Source organism: Heloderma suspectum, chromosome 6, assembly GCF_057233095.1.
Source record: "Heloderma suspectum isolate Gila_16-S chromosome 6, 16-S_ref, whole genome shotgun sequence".
NCBI lineage: Eukaryota > Metazoa > Chordata > Lepidosauria > Squamata > Helodermatidae > Heloderma > Heloderma suspectum.
The window spans coordinates 26,838,906-26,859,198 of NC_139463.1; the positions used below are offsets into that span (position 1 = coordinate 26,838,906).

The 20,293-nt window shown below is 43.7% G+C and overlaps 1 protein-coding gene across 1 annotated transcript in view; it reads left to right on the plus strand.

Annotated features, from left to right (window-relative positions):
* The first annotated feature begins 4,134 nt into the window (after positions 1 to 4,134).
* LOC146340585 (uncharacterized) overlaps positions 4,135 to 20,293 on the plus strand; it is a 37,517-nt gene continuing 21,358 nt past the window's right edge. The window contains exons 1-3 of the mRNA XM_084803887.1: positions 4,135 to 4,222; positions 15,692 to 15,847; positions 17,976 to 18,098. Coding sequence (XP_084660013.1) covers positions 15,697 to 15,847; positions 17,976 to 18,098 — 274 coding nt within the window. The 5' untranslated portion in view covers positions 4,135 to 4,222; positions 15,692 to 15,696. The remainder of the gene's footprint in view (positions 4,223 to 15,691; positions 15,848 to 17,975; positions 18,099 to 20,293) is intronic.

Below are 20,293 nucleotides of genomic sequence, written 5' to 3' on the forward strand. Positions count from 1 at the left end.
ATAGGTGACCCATTCCCACTCCATCTGACTAGGTTTTTTCTCTTAACTGAGCTGGTGTGGCTCTGACTCACCTGACCAAGACAGAAAACTGTGGCTGTATGGACAGACTCCACTCAGCAACAGATTTATAAATCCCAGCTGAGTATTCTAGGTGTCACAAATTAATTTATGGGTATTGGTCTCTGAACCACCTTTCAAGCCAGATAACACAAAGTGGTTCTACTATGTCTCTCTCTCTCTCTCTCTATATATATATATATATATATTCTTAAGCCATTTGGACAGCTTTTCATCCTCCCATGATCTCTCTGCTCAACAGAGCTGAAGTCTTAGTATTTAAAACTATTTATAACATTAGAATCTCATTTCTTATCTTAAAGAAATATTTATGCAGCTGGACTTAAACAGGAGCTTCAGACACAGTAATAGCTCCTGCTCATAACCTCAGGATGGCAACTCCTAACACAGCCAGGTTTACAGCTAACTTCAGAAGTACCTTCAAGAATAGCCATCCCCTCATGCAGTAAAGAACTTTTTACTTCCAAGGACTAACCAACCCACCAGCGACAAGCTCCATTGTCCCAAGTCCAAGAACACATTTTTTCACTTAAAGCTAGCTCATAGCATATATAGAACTAATTACTTTGCACATATTGTTAGCACACACGGAACGACACTCACATAAAATACACTAAATTCTTAACAATAAGTGCTACATCCATACTTTGTAACACCTGCTATTGATAAAAGATGTAGTGTGTGTGTGTGTGTGTGTGTGTGTACATGCACACACCAAAACGTGCATGGTCTCGGAAAATGTTTGCAAATTCTCGAATAGCTTCTCTCATGAGAGGTTTAAATTGCAAGACAGTCAGATATAGTGGTATTTATAGGGGACAGATCTGGTTGTATAATTTTGAAGGAAGAGACCACTGTAAAACCAGTCTTCTTTAACACCTAACATTCTTATCTGCAGCTACCAGTGTATTTGTTAGTTTCTTTTGTCATGTATGCAGCAGCTTTCTGACCAGCATATCTGGAAATTCCTTGTAGCCCTAGTAATTTCCCTCTGTTTCTCATTTTTGTTTTAAATTGCTCAATTCAATCATAGAATCATAGAATAGTAGGGTTGGAAGGGGCCTGTATGTGTGTAAGACCATTGAGCCCAACCCCCTGCTTAGTGCAGGAATCCAAGTCAATGCATCCCTGACAAGTGGCTGTCCAGCTTCATCTTGAATGCCTCCAGTGTGGGAGAGCCCACTACCTCCCTAGGTAATGGGTTTCACTGTTGTATTGCTCTAACAGTCAGGAAGTTTTTTCTGATGTTCAGTGGAATCTGGCTTCCTGGTAACTTGAGCCCACTATTCCGTGTCCTGCATTCTGGGATGATGGATAGGGATAGACATAATCATATATGTCTATATGTTTTCTAGATATCCCAGACATGTTTAAGGCAATCTAGCTCTGTCACAAATGAATTTCTCTGGCAAACCCACTTTCGACATTGGTTTCTACAGAATAAGCAATTCTATTTGGTGCTGTGGTAGGCCCTTCAGGATTTTTAATTCATGCTATAAACAAAATATTTTTTATTACTGACATTGAGGCTGCAATTCTATACTCACTCATCTGAACTCAATGGGACTTACTTTTGAGCAGACATATATATGATTGCATTATTAATCGACCTTTCAAGTCAGCACATTCCCTGGGTGCCATGTGTTTGGGAGTGTATAATTTTGAAGTGACTCTTAGGTTGTAATCCTATCGAGGTGGCTTGTTTTTTCCATGCCAGCTGCAAAGGGTCGGGGGGTAGGATCCTTGTTGGACAACAGCACACCACTAATCAGAGGAGTAAAGATGTGGACAGGTAAGGGAAATACTGGATCCTATATTATTAGTATTAGTATTAAGCTAAGGAGCTGATGGCAGCGTAAGTTGAAATGCTATTACATAATTTGAAATGATTCAAATTCAGAAAAAATCTTTATCCGTGTGAAACATAAAGAGGATTAAAAAAAATCATCCCTGTTATCAAAAAATATTGCCATTATAACAAGGGAAGATCAAGGACAGGATTTGCATTCACCATGTGAAAATGGCCGTAATGTGTATAACAGCAACGGTCAAGCGAATATATTGAAGAAAATTGCTCAGAGGGCTACAGTACATTGCTAGCTCTTCTTTGAGCCTGTGTTTTGGATTTATGGGATCCTAACAACTTAGGTCCCAATCAAATCAGATTCGTGGGTGTTGAAGTTGAGGCAAATCACAAATGGATCAGTTTAACAGTTTATTAAGTACACGAAGTTGATATATGGAGGCAGAAAGAATATACAAAGAAAGCTCACGTCCATCCAGTTGACAAAGCTGGCACCCTTGTCACAAGCTGGTATGTATATTTGAGTCCTCAAAATATACAAGACGCTCCCTAGGACCAACAGAAATTCTCCAGGCAGGCAGCACAATTCCCCCGCAGAGCGAGACTAAAGATAGAGAGCCTGGGGGCCTGATCTTATAGGCTTCTCTCTCTAAGGAGTTGGCAAGAATCACCTTTCCCCCCTCCCAACAGCTACTCAGGAGGAGGGGGCTTACCTCTCCCAAAACATCTCTGCTTGAGAACTTCATTGGCTTCCCAGAGAAATGAGAAGAGACCTAAACATTCCAAGGACAGAAAGGGAGGACTTCTCAGCATAGGAGTGAGATGAGATACTACTCCGTATCTCAGACTGGTGAGGTAATTAAGCATCTTGTTAAATACCAATTAAAAGTAAGTGAGGGGCCCATCTAGGGAATAAGGCCTACTTTAGTTAGCTAAAGCCAGCTAAACTTTGCTCACTATGTCAGACTACACAGGTCTTTGTGCATTCAGCACACTGTGCGTAGCACAACTGGGGGAGCTCACTAAACCTCCTTGCTTGTTCTTCCAGTCAAATCCACTTCAGCCTGTTGAAATAAATTATGCAAGCACTTAACAAAAAGTTTTATTGCGGGGCCACATGAATGGAAACGTGAAGAAGGAAGAAGGGTTTGAATATTATAGTAGATACCATTGGAAGTGTGGGTGCAACTCAGCTGTCTTCAGAAAGAAAGGAGAAAGGATGATGTGTCAACATGGTAAGGGAATAGATAGAGGACTTCCAAGCTTCCTAGACTGTCTTCTGATCTGTGCTGACCTTCCTTCTAACGCTAGACTGATACTCTTAGGGTTGCTGGCCTCACTTCCTACTTTCTTCTTCTTCTTGCTCTTGCGTCTTAGAGAGGAAACTTCTCTTTGGGTCTCCCTCCATCTTGAGTTGGGGACTCTCCTATACAACATGTATTTCCTGCAATAAATGCAAGCTTTCTTATTCCTTTGACCCAGAGTCTCCAGTATGATTTAGTGTAAAGTGTGCTCCTTCAGCTAGGATTTCACACAGCTCAGCCCTTGTCAGGTTCTCGCTGTTCTGCCAAAAGATATAACAGGTAATTGTATAAGAACAGGGGTGGCATAAAGAATACCATCAGTTATTGGGATAATGGTAAGAGATAATGGGTTTAAAAAATGTGACTTTATTTTGTGTGAAGAAAAAGAAGAAAGGGGAATAAGATTATAAATTTGTGCTTTAACTGACACCAAAATTAGGCTAGGTACAACCCAATAAGCCCAGGAAAAATGTGGATTTTAATCTGAAAATGTTTTGCATTCCTGTCAAAACTTTCAGTGCCAAAGCAAGACACTTACTGCCTTTTTTGGAGTAAAAATATCAGCATCGTGATTTAGTAAACTTGCAAAAATCACAAGAATAGCTGTTTTAGAATAATTCTCCATTTTCTGGTGCTTTTCTGCCATGAAAGTGGTTGTAAGTATTTTGAATTGTTTTAATTTGAGGGGGATTCTGTAGCAACACAGGGTTGCAAGGCTGGAGGAATAAACCCAAACAGATCCTATAGTGATAAGTTCTGAGGTTTCAAACCCTTCACTTTGAGAGTATTATTCTGTATTGCTAAGTGGCATTATGGGTGCAGCAGGTTTTGCAACTTTGAGTGTTGGATCATGAAGATAAGTCACTTGAGGTTTACTCTGTAAGCTCTTTAAAGATGTTGTCCTTATAAGGGGATGGCTGCTTTTTGGTCACTACAGCTAGTGCTGGGTGCACAGTGTATATTTTAATCATCTGTCCTGCAACTCAAGCCTTGAATTTAATAAAGACGTATTATACTGCTGTAACCACATTTCTGGGTAAGTCTACTTTAATTCTGATGTAGTAGGAATGGGTGATTCAAATTGAATTGACATTTGACCGTTTCATTGAAAGCAGCAGTGGTATACCCACAACAATGCAAGGCTATATTTCACAATAATGCATTTCCTAGTTTTCTGGAACCTAAGCTTTTAGCTGAACTTTAGTTCTGTTACTTGTACCTGCAGGAGATTTGTGTGTTCTATATATTGGGGTTTTTTTGTTGCTAAAAGTATCTACTTTGAATAAATTATAGAAAGGATGCATTGTTATAGCAGCGTTTGCGATACATTCTCGACTTTAGCTAAATAACCTTAAAATTTCTTACAGTTTGCATTACCACCCCTTTCGATAGGATGTTGTGGTTTAGCTCCTGGAAGCAGTGCTCCTGGCTGTTGTCTGCTGATATTTTCTATGTTGCCTCTGAATTCCAGATGCTGTTAACTGCATCTGACACTAATTGTGGGATTGGTTCTTTCCCTTTCCCTTTTTTTCTGTTTAGACAGAAAAAAAATATCCTAGAACTCTTAGCAACCCTCCAGCTACTGGCTGGAGCATACTGGGAATTGTAGGGTTTTTTTTTCTGTCTAAACTTGCATAGGATTGAGTCCTTATTTTGATAGGTGGCTGGGTAATTGCCTGCCCATCACCTTTGTTTGGAGGTGATGCTATTATTTTAGTGGGCTTTTTATTGTGGGTTTTATCAGCTAGGGGTTCTCCTCTTTTGCTACTTATTGCTGACACATAGGGTGTGTCTACACGAGTGGTTTATTGCACACTCATGATTGGTAATTCGCGGAGGTTTGCATGCCCTTTACACAAAGTTGTCAACCTCCAGGACGTCTCCTGCACATCTCCCCCTTTATCCTGCTTTCAAAAAGATCGGAGATAAGCTAGTAATAGAAGTTAATGGTGCCATATTGGCAGTGTGTAATGCCGGTTTTGTGCAATGAACTTGCCGAGGAAGGACTTTCCTCGATTCAAACCATGTATCTGCCATGTAAATGCTTGAGCAAAACGCTTCCCTGCAACAAAGGGAGACAGAACTGATCCCCCAGCCCAGGGGTCCCCAGCCCCTGGGCCACAGACCAGTACTGGACCGTGGCTTGTTAGGGACTGGGCTGCAGTAGGTGTGTGGGAACCTGCCCTTACCTTGGGTCTACGGGGGGGGGAGGTGATCCGCCTTCCCCCCTGCCCCGGAATCCTCGCTGGCCCTGGCTGGCTCCGCTCCGCGGCAAGTCCACAAAACTGCCAGCCAGCTCCGGCCCTGTTCTTTGCAGTAATAGCCTATTACTGCAAAGAACAGGGATGTAAATTTGTGTCCCAGCGGCTGGAAGTCCTCCCCCAGTTGGAGCTGGCCGGCAGCTCTGCGGCGAGTCCAGTGCCGACAAGGATTCCTGGGGGGGGGGGGGAGGGACGGATCGCCCCCCCCGCAGACCCAAGGTAAGGGGGGTTCCCACACCCCTACTGCGGCCCGGTCCTATTCCCCTCCCCAGTCCGTGGAAAAATTGTCTTCCACGGACCGGTCCCTGGTCCCAAAAAGGTTTGGGACCGCTGCCCCAGCTCATTGAGCTCAGAATCCTCTGTTGATTCAGAGCATCCCATTGAGTTCAGTGGGGCTTACTCCCATGTAAGTGTGCCTAGGAGTGCAGGCTTGCAGCACAATCTTACATCTACTCAGAAGTAAGTTGTAGCTTTCCTGGGGGCTGCAAGGAAACAGTGCAGCACAAGTTAAGGGAAGAAAACAAGACGCCCTCCCCCGCTCCTTTGCACACAGCCAGGGAGGGAGGGAGACATTCCCTCAATCAAACCATGCCATGTAAAGGAGCCCATCCTAATCCCGCAAAGAAACAGAAAGCAGAAAGCCCCGGTAGGGATGCAGGTTTTTGCTTAATGTAGAGACACCCATAGGCTCTAGCCACCAGACACACAACACTCTTCAGAAACAGTTTTGAAGTTGAACCAGTTTGAAAGAATTCCAGGAACTTGCTGATTTAGTGCTGAACATTCCTAGTCTCACAGAACTACAATTTTTAGAAGCCTTTCAAGATGGTTCAATTCCAAAACAGTTTCGAATAGTGTAGTATGGCTAGAGGACCCATCGCAACAGTTTTAGGCCTCCAACTCATTGTGCTAACTATCATTATAAATAATTCACCTCATTTATCTTTTCTTATGCAAACATATGTGCAGTGGAGGCTGGTGGCTCCATTCTGGGTTTTAGTCAGAACCAGCCAGAACTTTAAAGGAGCTATCCAAGGTGCTGGATCTTTCCCCCAAAATGGGTTCAGAACCTTGCATAGCTCCTTTAGAGTTCTGGCTGGTTCCTACTGAAAGCCAGAATGGAATCACAGCCCCACCAAAATCAGAGCCACCAGCCTCCACTGCAGAAGTGCTACCAAAATGGAGTGTGTGACATAACATTTGCTGATGGAGTCAGTCAGGAACAGCATTGGCTGGATCTGTAGAACAGGGAGTGCGTGCTTGTGCAATTAATTCTAGGAAGTTCAGAAAGATATACAGTTCCTATGTGACATGCTGTCAAGCATTTGCTAGTATAAAGTGATGTTTACAGCTGCTATTTAGCTAGTATTTATTTATTTGAAACATACTGCTCGCTGGCCAAAAAAGCCTCCCGGATGGCTTACAATTAAACAAGGTAGTCCCTGACCACAGGTTTACAATCTAAAAAAGACACGCCACACAAGGGGCGGGGGGTAGGGAAAAAATAATTCTTTCAGCACACCTTGTGGAATGGCCTTGCTCTTCCTCTCATCTCTCTCAACACAGCCTGCTGGGAAGGCTGCTGGATTTTTACAGTGAAACCTCTTCAGGATACAATCCTATGCAAGATTAGACAGAAAAAGGGCCTACAACTCCCAGCATGCCCCAGCCAGGTATGCTGGCTGGGGCATGCTGGGAGTTGTAGGCCTTTTTTCTGTCTAAACTTGCATAGGATTGCACCCTTAAATGCTTTCCTGGCATGGCAAAGCGTGCACCAGGGCAGTTCTTTGGTTCCAAGAAGCAGTTGACTGAGGAGGACTCACAGTTATGAGACAGTCGAGGGTTAGTAGTAGCAAATGCAGTCAGCTGGTGTAGTGCTCACAAATTCCACCTCGTAGAATCCATGTACAGAGGCAGAGTGCTGCGTGTGCACCCATTTGCATGGGTGGCAACAGAAAACAGGACTAGATGGAGTAAAACAGAATCAGGGTGCAATGTTTAGACAGAAAAAAGGCCTACAACTTCCAGTGGCATGCTGGGAGCTGTAGGACATTTTTTTCTGTGTAAACCTGTATAGGATTGCACCCTTAATGGAAGAAGATAGAAACTACAGGTTGTTTCTGCAGATAATAACTGGTTGCTCTGGCTGTGGAACTTTCTCCTTATCAGGGTGTGTCAGTTTTGCAGTTCGAGTTCATGTTACCAATACTATGGGTGGGGGAGATGTAAAGCAGCTTTCACATGGGAAGTGTGATATAAATAATAATAACAAACAACAACAACAACAACAATCATAAGCCAAGAGTCACTGACATTTTGTTTATACAACTATTTTGTATATGGAATAGATTGTATTTTAAATGGATTTTCTTTCCTGAAAACTCCACAAGTCATAATTCCTAATTAAAACATATGCATTGCGGTTTATTTGTGACATCATTATTTATCAAAAAGGTTTTCCAGAAACCTCCTTTGTGGTGACGAACCCTCCTGCTTCCCCCAATGTTTGTCTCTGCACCCCCAATGAAAAATGTCTCACTACCCTGCTAACTGCACCACAAGATGTACTGAGTTCCCACCCTGCAGACAATCCTCCCTCCCATTTTCTTATGGATTTACTTGATGTCATTTTGGATTTTTTTTTTTTATTTGATACTCAGTTTTTTTTTCTACAGATCAAGGGGTGGCCATGGGTAGCCCAGCTGCCCCTGTTATTGCTAATCTTTTTATGTCAGCATTAGAAAATGCCATTATTCTGAAGGCATCCATCAATATGTACAAGAAGTACATTAAGTTTAAAATTGATGACATTTTTGTTGTGTTCATGCAAATTGCTGATGTTAACAATTTTTTCCCCGTTGGAGTAATTGCATTGATGTGAATATCAAATTCACTTGCTGTTTGAATTGTCTATAAATTCCTTTTCTGGATGTTATGGTTTATGTCAATAATGATAATACCTGCATAAGAGGGTTTGTGAAACCCACGGATAAAAATTCTATTTTACATTTTTCTAGCAACCATTCTAGGTATTTGAAAACCAATCTTCCTTATGGTCAATTTTTACATTTGAAAAGAACAGTGCGTTCAATCATTTATACAACATTCAGGGGAACTCATAGACAGGGGTTTTCCGAGATGTGTCATCACATTTGTCCAGATCTAGAGTGAACAAAATTAGCAGATAGTCTCTGTTTGAGCCCCATGCTAGAGCAAGGACCAACAGGTTCTTTTAGTCTCTATAATTTAACCTTCTTTCTCAGAGAATCTAACACATCATCTACAAACACTGGCATTTGGTCCAGAATGTACCAGGCTGCAGGAGCTTTCCACATGTGTGATATTGCAAGACCTTCAATTTTTGTGACACATTGGTTCATACAGATCTGTCACACAGCACTCCCTGTGCGCATAACGTCATTGGCCATTACAAGTGTGGACGCTGTATGTGCTGTCTGCAATCCCTACAGATCAAGGAGTCCTTTTTAATGCTGTGGAAATATACTCTAAAGATAATTTACTAACTGCAGTTTGGATCATGTCATTTATGTTCTCAGGTGTCCTTGTCCTAAGTTATATGTGGGACAAACCTCCAGACCACACAGGCTAAGAATCACAGAGCACAAAAGCAAGATACACACACAGAGTGTGGAAGGTTCAGTGACTATGCATTTCAAGCAACAACATCATCTACCTGATTCATTTAAATGTTTTGCTTTCGAACATATTTGTCAGATCCCTTTTATGTGCATTGTGTTGACTGAGGCATTGGCCAAGAGGGAAGCCTTCTGGATACATAAACTAAAATCCATGGCTCTGGTGGGCTTAAATGACAAGTTAGATCTGTCTGTTTTTCTTTAATTGAATTCTTCACATTCTTTCCACCCATGATATCAACATGTGTCCCTCATATCAATTGACTCTAATTTATATATACCATCAAGGTCTTAACTCTAAATAGCTACCTTGTCTCCTTAACTATTATACTAGTATCACTACAGCTGACTTTGATTTTTAACATATAAATTCACCTGGTGATCTTCCCTCTTGTGCAAGCCATATATAACCTCCCACACACTTAGATTTATTTTCTTCTATTAGGAGCAAGATTTGACCAGGAATATATTTGGTAAAATTAAAACTTCTGGATGCTAACATTTAGCAAGCCCCAAGTGACTGTAATCAGTCATGTATTCTAAATATTTGCCTTGTTACTTTGCTATCTTAACACAACATAAGTATTTGTTTCTGTGGCGTTTTCACAGGGCTGCTCAACACAGGGCTTATATCGTGCAATCAAGATTGTTTACTCACAGAAGTTTACATGACATTGTCAACCTCCAGGGCCCCTCTTGCAGTTTATTACCTTTATCCTGCCATTGTAAAGTGCGGGGAAAGTCCGTTTTTTCTCTAAGAAGTACTTACAAAGCGCTTTACTTGCCGTGTACTTCTGTAATGGTGCTATAACAGCAGTGCCATCTAGGGGCTGTAAAATGAAACATATAGAACTTGCTGAGAACTTGCCAAGAAAGACAAACAGCAGGTGTCAGCCTGTGTAAGGAGCTGAGCTTAATCCCACAAAGAATCCAGAAGCAGAAGCCCCGGTAAGCTGCAGGATAAAAGGCCTGGTGTGGTGAAGCCCTCAGAGTCTGACAAATGGTCACTGAAGCATTCCAATCAATTGTCTCAAAAAATCCTTTCCAAGTTCATACGTAACAATCTAAGGAGAAGTAAATTTAATAATAATAATGGCTTAGGCTCTTGTGAGAGTTATCTTTGCCTCCCTGTCTTGTTTCTTCAGAATTGGGCATGTTGTTTCAGAGGAATACAGCCTGGCTATATATTGATTACACATAAAAATAGTTTCATTCTTTTGATGAAGCATAGAAATGGTATTAAATTCCAGAGTTGTTGTCAGATAACTTGCTATTGCTCACTATTATCATTTGTTCAAAAGTGATATTTATGAACTGAATCCATTCTTGTATGAGTGTATTTATTTATTGTTAACCATTGTTGTTAACAATAATGGTTAACATATATGAACTTGAGCACACTCCAGGAGAGAGTGGAGGACAGGAAGGCCTGGCGTGCTATAGTCCATGGGGTCACGAAGAGTCGGACACGACTTAACGACTGAACAACAACAACAAACCATTATCAACAGACATTTTTGAATTGTAATTATACTTGTGAGGTAGACGTAAATGACTTATGTTTACTATCATTATTATTATTTGTTAACATGACACATTTTTGAACTGTACTCATTTCTGTATGGTAGATGTTACACCATTTCACATTCCTGAAGATAGCTAATTGCTTATCATTTGAGACTCTGTATTCTCAGCATTGCTGTGTCTATGTTCTATCTATCCTTGTTACATAGAGTTTCTTGCATTTAATTGTACTGGATGTTAACACACCTGGTTGTACTTTCAAGGCATGAATGGTGCTATGTCAGCTTGAGACCTTGTGCTTTCACTTGCCGGAGCAAATTTAGTTTAGTATACCGGAACCTACATTTTTAGTATATAAAACATGTTCTTATCCAGGGTTTCATCTGCTTTTTGCTAGAATTGTGGGTCTGTTGATTCATTTGGTGGTTCTTATTGAGGGCGCCCCTCCTCCTTGCTTCAGACTTATAATAATATCTCACCTGAAGGAGCCCAGAGGTTAAGGGCAAATTTTCTGTCCGGGAAGTAATTGTATTCCAATTCAAACCTCAAAAATCTGAAATGTGCTGGGGCACATGCATCAATTCTGTGCTTTTTTAAAAAGTCAAGTCATGATGCTGGCCAAATACGTATTAAATCAGCCTCAACTTGGCAGTATTCTGTGCTATATCAGGAAGTATTATTCAGGTCTTGGGGAGATGAATGAACGGTGAAGTAATCAAAGGAGGAGCCTTAAAGATATTCAGGGTGAGGTTTCTGATTAACCTTTCTTTACATTCCAACCCATTACATTGGGTTCACGTTGGCAAAAAGAACTTTGGATGCAGTCAGCATTAATGTGAGTTTCAAGTGTGCAAGATGCAGCCATTTGAGCACAAGAGCCATGATGCTGAAATCATTAATGTCTGTAAAATGGGACACAAGATCCTTGCAGTTTGGTTGACAGGCTGTTCGCAATGAATAGCAGAGGCTGGGGAGTGGTGGTGGTCGAAAAAGCAACAGGGATGAGGGAAGAGTGACCTCTAGGTGAGGTGAAGGATCAGGCTTCTTGGTCAAACCCAATTAATGAAAACACTCAGTCGTTGGGTCTTCGTAGTGAGCTCTTGCACCACTGAAGTGTGAAGGAGAGTTGCACATCTGGTCTGCAACCAACCAGCCCATGCAGGAACATTTGTCCCCTCCCCAACCAAGAGTCTACATGGTTTGAAAGCCAAATGGTTGTGTGAATTCCTCCTTGCTCAGAGCTGCTTCTAACCCTGAACACCTTTTCAATATGAGATGGAAAACAACAACTAGGCATTCTCCAAGAGGCCTGTGAGATTCTCATGTATCTGATAGAGGAGGCTCTTGGCTGAAAAAGCTGGTGCTGCCTCAAATTAACCTTTAAAGTATCACAGGTCACACAGCTTCTAGACAATGCATCCTGCCACAAGGCTCACCTATGGGTTTCATATTGGAATTAACTTCAAGCATCTAAATCACAGCCACATGTCACTGAGTAGCATTAAACTGTTCTGTAATTCCCAGAGCAGAGCACAGAGAAGGAACTTCCTGCCCTAAGGACAGGACTTTCCCACATCGGAACAGGTACTGTCTCCTCACTTACCTCTCTGACCTTTGTTCGTCATGCTGGATTGCCTGCTTGCAGGGCCAAACCACCTGAGGCAAGAGATGTGAGGCAGGAGCCCTGCACCTGCCCAATTTCTCCATCTTTCACAGGATGGCCATTTGGGGGCCAGGCTGAGATGGTCATATTTCCTGGAGATTTTAGTTAACAACAATAGCTTAAGCATGCAATCTCCTACATGGTTAGATAGGGAAAAAAAGTCATACAACTCCCAGCATGCCCCTGCCAAGCATGCTGGCTGGGACATGCTGGGAGTTTAGGACATTTTCTGTCTAAACATGCATAGGACTGCACCCGAAATGTCTGTTTCTGGTGTGCTGGTTATTAAACATCCTTCACTGAGCACTTACTTATTCTTGTTCTATTTTGGTTTTATTGTGGTATTGTCGCTTTTATGAATTTATTGTTGTAAGCCACCTTGTGCATTTTAATTAGAAAGGCAAGACTTAAATGTCCTAATAAATCCTTCTTCCTAACCTCTGCAAAACTGCCATTTGTACTGTGGCAGGAAAAAAAAAATGTAGAGGTACAGTGGAGTTCTGACATGGGTTGATCTTTGGATGGGTTGATCTTGATATAAATTTTTTTAAAAGATTTTAATTATGTTTTTTATTTATTATTATTATTATTATTATTATTAATTTATTTACAATATTTATATACCGCTCCTCATCAGAAGATTTCGGAGTGGTGAACAACATAAGAATAAAACAATGGTTAAAAGAGTTAAAAAAGTTAAAACATTTTTTAAAAAGACAAATCCCAACAAAGTGGAATTCAACAACCCATGGCTGGGCATGCAAGGAAGGCCTCTTGAAAGAACAACGTCTTCAGGAGGTGCCGGAAAGAACACAATGTTGGCGCCTGCCTGACCTCTGAAGGCAGGGAATTCCATAGGAAGGGGGCCACCACACTAAAGGCTCTTCTCCTGGTGGACTCCAACCGGGCCATAGGTCCATGTAGAACCACCAGGAACATGCCCTCTGATGACCTCAGTGACCGGGCAGGTTGGTAGGGAAGGAGGTGCTCTCTCAGGTATCCTGGTCCCAAGTTGTTTAGGGCTTTGTACACTAGTACTAATACCTTAAACCTGGCCCGGTAGCGAATAGGCAGCCAGTGCAGTTCCCTCAGCAAAGGAGTTACACGCTGAAAAGGGGCAGCTCCCGACGATAGCCGAGCTGCTGCATTCTGCACTAGCTCCAACTTCCGGACCAGCCTTAAGAGCAGCCCCACATTGCAGTAATCCAGTCTTGAGGTTACTAATGCCTGTACCTTCGTGGTCAAGCTATCCCTATCCAGGAGAGGCCATAGCTGGCGAACCAGCCAAAGCTGGTAAAAGGCACTCTGAGCTGCCGTGACCACTAGGGCCTCCAGCGACAATGATGGATCTAGGAGTACCCCCAGACTACGGACCTGATCTTTCAGAGGGAGTGCAACCCCACCCAGAACAGGCAGTGAGCCTATCTCCCGGACCCGGGAACCACTCACCCACAGGGCTTCTGTCTTGCCAGGATTCAGCTTGAGTTTATTGGCCCTCATCCAGACCCTTACTGAGTCTAGGCACTGATTCAGGACTTGCACAGCCTCTCCTGATTCAGATGTCACAGGGAGATAGAGCTGCGTGTCATCAGCATACTGATGGCATTTAGCTCCAAATCCCCTAATGACCAGTCCCAGCGGCTTCATATAGATGTTAAACAACAGATGTTTATAACAGATATAGATGTTTTTTACCATCTCTCTCTCTCTCTGTTTTACCATTCTCATTTTTACCTTCCCACTTTTTTTACCATCCATCGTATCACATTTCACAAAGGGAGCTACATGTGCCACCAAAGGTGAGGAGAGATTCTCTACGTCTAGTGAATTGTTTTCTTGGGTCAAAATCAATTCAACCCAAAAGAAAGAGCCAAGATACATACACAAAACGCTTTCTTTCTCCACTATAGGAACATATGTCGATACAAGAGTGAAAATACACAGTGCATTTACTTATCGGAATACATCCATCCATACATGAAAAAACACAATAGAAACTCATGTCTCCCACTCCAGTTACTATGGAATATCAGTAAAATTTTGCTGAGTCTTCAAGCTTTTCTATGTGAGGCATTTATTTTGTGTTTGTCATTCCCTACTCACAGTTGTTTACAGGTTTTTTAGACAATGCTGTGACCCTCCAGTTTCGCTTCTGTTTTTAAACATCACTTTTGGCGAGTTTATTTAGAGCAGGCTATTTCACCTATTCATTAGCAAACTACAGAACAAAAACACTCCTCAGGTGAATGACTGCATTCCAAAAAAAGTGATGGGGCATCTCTTCTTTGTCCTAATGTTGCTTTTGTGTTCAGTGATACATGTGTTGTGTATTTGCACTTGTGTATTGATGAATTCTGATGTAGTAAATGCATTGTGTGTTTTCACTTTTGGATTGACAAGTGTTGAGTGGCGACAGTAAATGTATTGGGTATGTATTGCTCTGAGTTGTATTGGTCTTTGTTTTGGATTGGATTTTTTTTCCTGAGAAGACCAATGTTGTGTTTAGGTCTTGGATCAAACCCCCTCAACGAATGGCTACTGCTCATTCCAGTGAGATGAGGGACACCAAAGATGGTGACCAGCTCCTTTCCTGACAAATACCTCTTAATGGCTGTGTAACAGAGAACAAGCAGACATAGTTTTTCTCTGAAATGGGGGTGCAAAAATGGAGAAAACTGGGCTTGTTGAATTTCTGGGAGAAGTGACAGGCACAGGTGTGTCCATCAGGAAAGAAGCTGTGTCCAGTCTACATATGAACATGATAGCACAGAGCTTGGCATGAGGTATATAGGGACAGATGTGATGAGGATGGAGTTGGTATGGCATGGGGCACACTCCAGGGGAGCAGCTGTATTAGTCCATTACAGCACAGAAGACAAAGACTGTCATCAGATGAATTTACAAAAATAGGAGTTTTTGCAGGCATGAACTTCCTTCACCACAAGAGTCTGACTTCATTGCCTTTTCTCGTTCTTCAGTGACAGTCAGCTGATTCAGAGCTGACCTGGGGCATTTTTCCTGGCCTAAGAAAAATGTTGATGGTGTGATCTGCAGCTTGAATTCCCCTTCTCCTCCTCCTAAGTCCACCTCTAGCACTGCCCCTCATTCTGTCTTCTTCCTACCTCTTTGGGTGGGTACTCTTGCCTTTGCTCAACTCTAAGTGAGGTTGTTGTGAGGACAACTCTTTAAAAAATCTCCCCTGTCCCCTGTTTCTGTCTGCCTCTATCAGGTCATTTGCTCTGTATTCCTCCACTAATACCCCAACCCTCTTGGTTGCTTGTGCTGAGCCTGCAATATACGACATGGGACAGACCATGGACCTCCTCCATTACTGTCTGTGTTTGGATGGCTTCACATGCTTGTCACTCAAGAGTTTCTAAGGTGTTCCTCTCTTTTAATAGCTGTGATGCAGAAGAAGCAACGAATAACCGGAGCCTCAATCAAGACTTCAACAGAAATGGAGGCTAAGGGAGGAGCTGCTGTGATGAAATCACCCAAGCAGACTGTGGACCAGGAAATGGAAGATTTATTCCACAAATTTCCAAAAATACCACGAGGTAAAAGGCAGGTCCTTACTTATCTCTTTGTTGGTGAAAAGGAGAGACAGAGTCCTAGGATGTAAAAAGAAATGTTTATTCTGTTGGAGTAGCCTCAATACATTTCAGCCCTGTATCATATATTTCTGGGCCTTCTTCAGGACCTGTATAAAAAGTGAACAATACAACATACTAGTTTAAATTTAGAAACAAAACATTTTAAAATAACCCATTACATTTCATATACATATTGCAAGTGTGCTTATGTATATTTACTTACAATGTTTATATGTAGCCTGCAGAGATCTAATTTCCGCCCTCCAAGTTTAAAATCTGCAACAGGTGACATGATTAGCAAGCAGCACTTTATGTACTTTCTCTTAACTCATCTCAGATATTCTCATAATTGCAGTGATTAAACTCAAGGCCTTTCATTTCTGGACATGCACCACACTCATAGTGAGTGCCTTAAAAACCCTGTACTTTAGAAGAAATGAAGAAAATCCAGTTCTTTAGGGAGTCTAAGTTTCCAGCCTTAAAATCCATTCTAGTTCCTTCCTTAGCAGAGTTTTTTCATTGTTTGTGAGGAGTTTCCAAAACTTGATGTCATTTTACAGAGTGGTTTTGAGCTTTTCTATATGAGGCTTTTAATGTGTGCTCATCATTTCCTACTCACAGTTGTTTATGGGTTCTTTAGATGATGTTGTGACCCTCCAGTTTCACTTCTCTTTTAAACAGCACTTACAGTGAATGTTTTTAGAGCAGGGAAAATGTGGGATTACTTGTGAAAGTGAAAGAAAATGATTTTCCATATGTGTAATTCCGCTATTCCGTTATACCACAGAGGTTATGTGGCAGTAAAGCAGGCAAGGAAACGCTGTTTGTGTAATGGTTGGGTCTCAATTCTGCAATGAAACCAAAATTAGATATAGTGGATTAACAGCCCTGGGTAGAAAAGGCCTTGGTTCTAAAAAGTGACTTACCAAGGGGTGCCCTGCTGTCAAGGGCTCCTTGGAGGCCTCTCTCAGTCTAATCCAGTAGCCAAGTCCAGACACAGACAAAGGGATTCCTTTCAAAGCTTTATTCTTCTTTTACAACTTAACAACTCTACCGTTTGTAACTAGATCTGAGCAGCAGAGTACCTATGCCCTAAGTTGGAACAGTTGGTCCCTGTTTGAAAGGGAATTACTGGCAGACCCCTGAACGTAAGGACTAGGGAGAGTCCCTCCCCTTTTCCCTTGGATCCTCTGGGCGCAGCCGTTGTTTGCGTGCCAACCGGGCACTAAGCCTCCTTTCTGCACCCTCCATTTGGCGCTGCTCTCTGCGTCGGCGTCGCGCGTCCACCAAGTCTGCTATCCATGCTCTGTCACTCCCAGGACTGCTATCTAAGGTAGGAATGCTGGTGGGAGGAATCTCCGTCAGTTGTGGGCCCCGGGAAAGAAGAGCGCGCTCCTCTCCCAGGAGCGACTGCTCTTCCTCAGGATCAGAACTACTCTGGGATTCTATGGGCTCAGTGTCCACCCTGACATCTGCTTTTTATTCTTAATATCACAAAGATGTTCCCCTGTATGTATTTTGAGAGACCAAGATGTTTTCCCCAGACAGAATTTATTACAGGAGCATCGGATGACACAGTGGTAGGTGGAACAAAGTCATAAGCAGTAGGGCCAAAATACCAGTAACAAAGCCTTTGGAGAGGTATTTCAACCCTTTGAAATGGGAGACAAACCATGGGAAAGCTGGTAAATCACAAAATGATTGATGGTCTGGGAAAAGTGGGATGAGCCTGGAGAAGGGGGCTTGCCCATCTGGGGAGCCCTGGATGGCTGAATTGAGACCTATGGGGGGGGGATTTGGCCAATAGCCCTCAGGTTCAACACCCGTCTTTTAGACAGACGACAGAAACTGCGCACATCATGCCATGAAATGTGCCATCCAAACAGGGTGTTTGCTACTGCATGCAAACTCTTTGGGGTTTGCAACCATAACATGAAAGTTAAATGCAACAAATGATAAATCCATAAGATGCTGTTCAGTGCCAAACAAGTCACTCCATCCTTCTTTTATAAAAGTCTGTTTCTCTTGGGTGTCTTTGTAATAGATTTATATCTTTTTATCCGTCCACCCCCACCCCCAATGCCTTTTCCAGGTACACCAGTGTACTTTGCTGAAACACGTCCCCAGCTCTTCAGAATTTGGGATATTAACCAGAAGTTCTTCTTCTGGCTGAACAAGACACTGATAGCAGCCCCACGGAATTCCAACACACCAGGTAACACGTCTTACATTCACTCTCAGCCCCCACCCTTTACTGATTAAATTTATGTAAATTCTCGAACTGGATAACTGGGTGTTAGGAAGCTTCTGATTCAGCCACATGTTCTTCAGAAAGTGCCCAAAGGACATGCATATGCATATGTAACTAGCATCACATAACAGGTGTAGTGTCAGGAGTGCCTTGGCGGCCTCTCTCAGTAGATTCCAATAGCCAACTCAAGACACAGATGAAAGGAATTCTTTTCAAAGCTTTAATCCCATTACAACTTAATGACTCTTTCAGATGCTAATCACCAGAGGCTAAAGCAAGGAACAGCAGCGTGGCCTAAGCTTCAGGCAGGCAGTTGATCCCCGTTTGAAAGAGAGTCACTTGAAGATCCAGAACTTATGGGCTAGGGAGAGATCCTCCCTCTTTCCCTTGGGTCCATGGGAGGCAGCCGTTGCTTGCGCACCAAACAGGCGCTACGCCTCCTTTCCGCACCCTCCATCGCTCGTTGCTCTTTGCGTCTGCGTCGAGCATCTAAGAAGCCCCCCTCCCGCACTCCCTCACTACTAGGGTCACTAACTATCTCTGGAATGCCGGCAGGAGGAATCTCTGCCAGGTGCTGAGCCTGTGAGGGATGAGCTGGCTCCACTCCCACGGATTGCTGTTCCTCCTCAGAATCAGAACTGCTCTGGGGATCTCTGGGCTCAGTTTCCACCCTGACATCATCCCTGCTCCCATGAGGCCCCCCCTTGTGCTCCTCCCCTGGGGCCCCGGGTTTGTGGGGGTACAGCTGGTGGAAGTGCCTCAGCAGCAACGGAGCATGCACATTTTCCACGGGTTCCCAGGATCGCTCACCAGGCCCGTACCCCTTCCAGTCCACTAGATATTGCAGGCGGCTGCGAGAAAGGCGGGAGTCCAGAACCTCCGTGACCTCAAACTCCTCCTCCCCCTCCACTAGCACTGGTGGCAGGGGGGAGCCAACTGAGCGATGAGGGTCGCCAGAAACCAGTGGGGACAGCAAGGACCAATGAAAAACAGGATGGATCTTCATGGACGGGGGAAGAGCCAGGCGAAAAGCAACAGGGTTAATCTGGGCCGTAATCTGGAAAGGCCCCATGTGGCGAGGCGCGAGCTTCCTTGCGGGCGAGTGAGAGGGGAGGTGTTGGGTGGATAGCCAAACCCAGTCCCTGAGTTGCAGAGATGGACCCAGCTGGTGCCGCCGGTCTGCAGAGGCCTTATAGGCTGTCTTGGCTTGCTCGAGGGAGTCCCGTAAGAGGTGGTGTACCGCTGGCAACTCCTCCAAAAAGTCATGGGCCACTGGCACTGCAGAGGGAGCTAAGGTGGACGGGAAAGCCTTGGGGTGGTAACCAAAATTGGCAAAAAATGGAGTTTGGCGGGTGGAAGCATGTCAGGCATTGTTATATGCAAATTCTGAGAGAGGCAGCAAGGAAAACCAGTCATCCTGCTGGTAATTGACATAACAGCGCAAATACCACTGCAGAGTCGCATTGGTGTGTGCGGTCTGACTGTTCGACTGTGGATGGTGGGCGGAGGAAAGACGGAGCATCACATGGAGAAGCCCAAGTAGCTCCCTCCAGAAATGGGCAGTGAATTGGGCCCCCCTATCTGAAATGAGACCCTCGGGCCATCTGTGGAGCCGGAAAATACGCACCAAAAACAGCTCTGCTGTCTCCCTGGCTGTGGGCAACCCAGAGCAGGGGATGAAATGGGCCATCTTAGAAAACAAATCCACCACCACCAGAATGGTGGTCTTACCGTGTGAGGGAGGTACGTCAGTGATGAAATCAAGGCAGAGCAGTTTCCAAGGTCCTGAGGGGGTAGGCAGGGGGTGAAGCAAGTCTGTGGGCTTGCCTGAGGGAGCCTTCGTCCGCTGGCAGGTTGGGCAGGAGGCGACATAGGTCTTGACGTCCTGACACACACGAGGCCACCAAAAATCCCGCGTCACTCCGTGCAGAGTCTTGGCGAAGCCAAAATGCCCAGCAGTGGGGGAATCGTGGCACTGATGGATGACCTTCTCGCAGAGGGGTCTAGAGGGCACATAGACCTGGCCAGAATGGTAAAGCAGGCCACCTCGCAAAGAGAAGGGGGTAGAGTGTGTGTGGGGGGGTGCAGGCGAGCCCAAACGGTATCACTAGGTATTCATACGCTCCGTACCGGGTGCCGAAACAGGTCTTCCACTCATC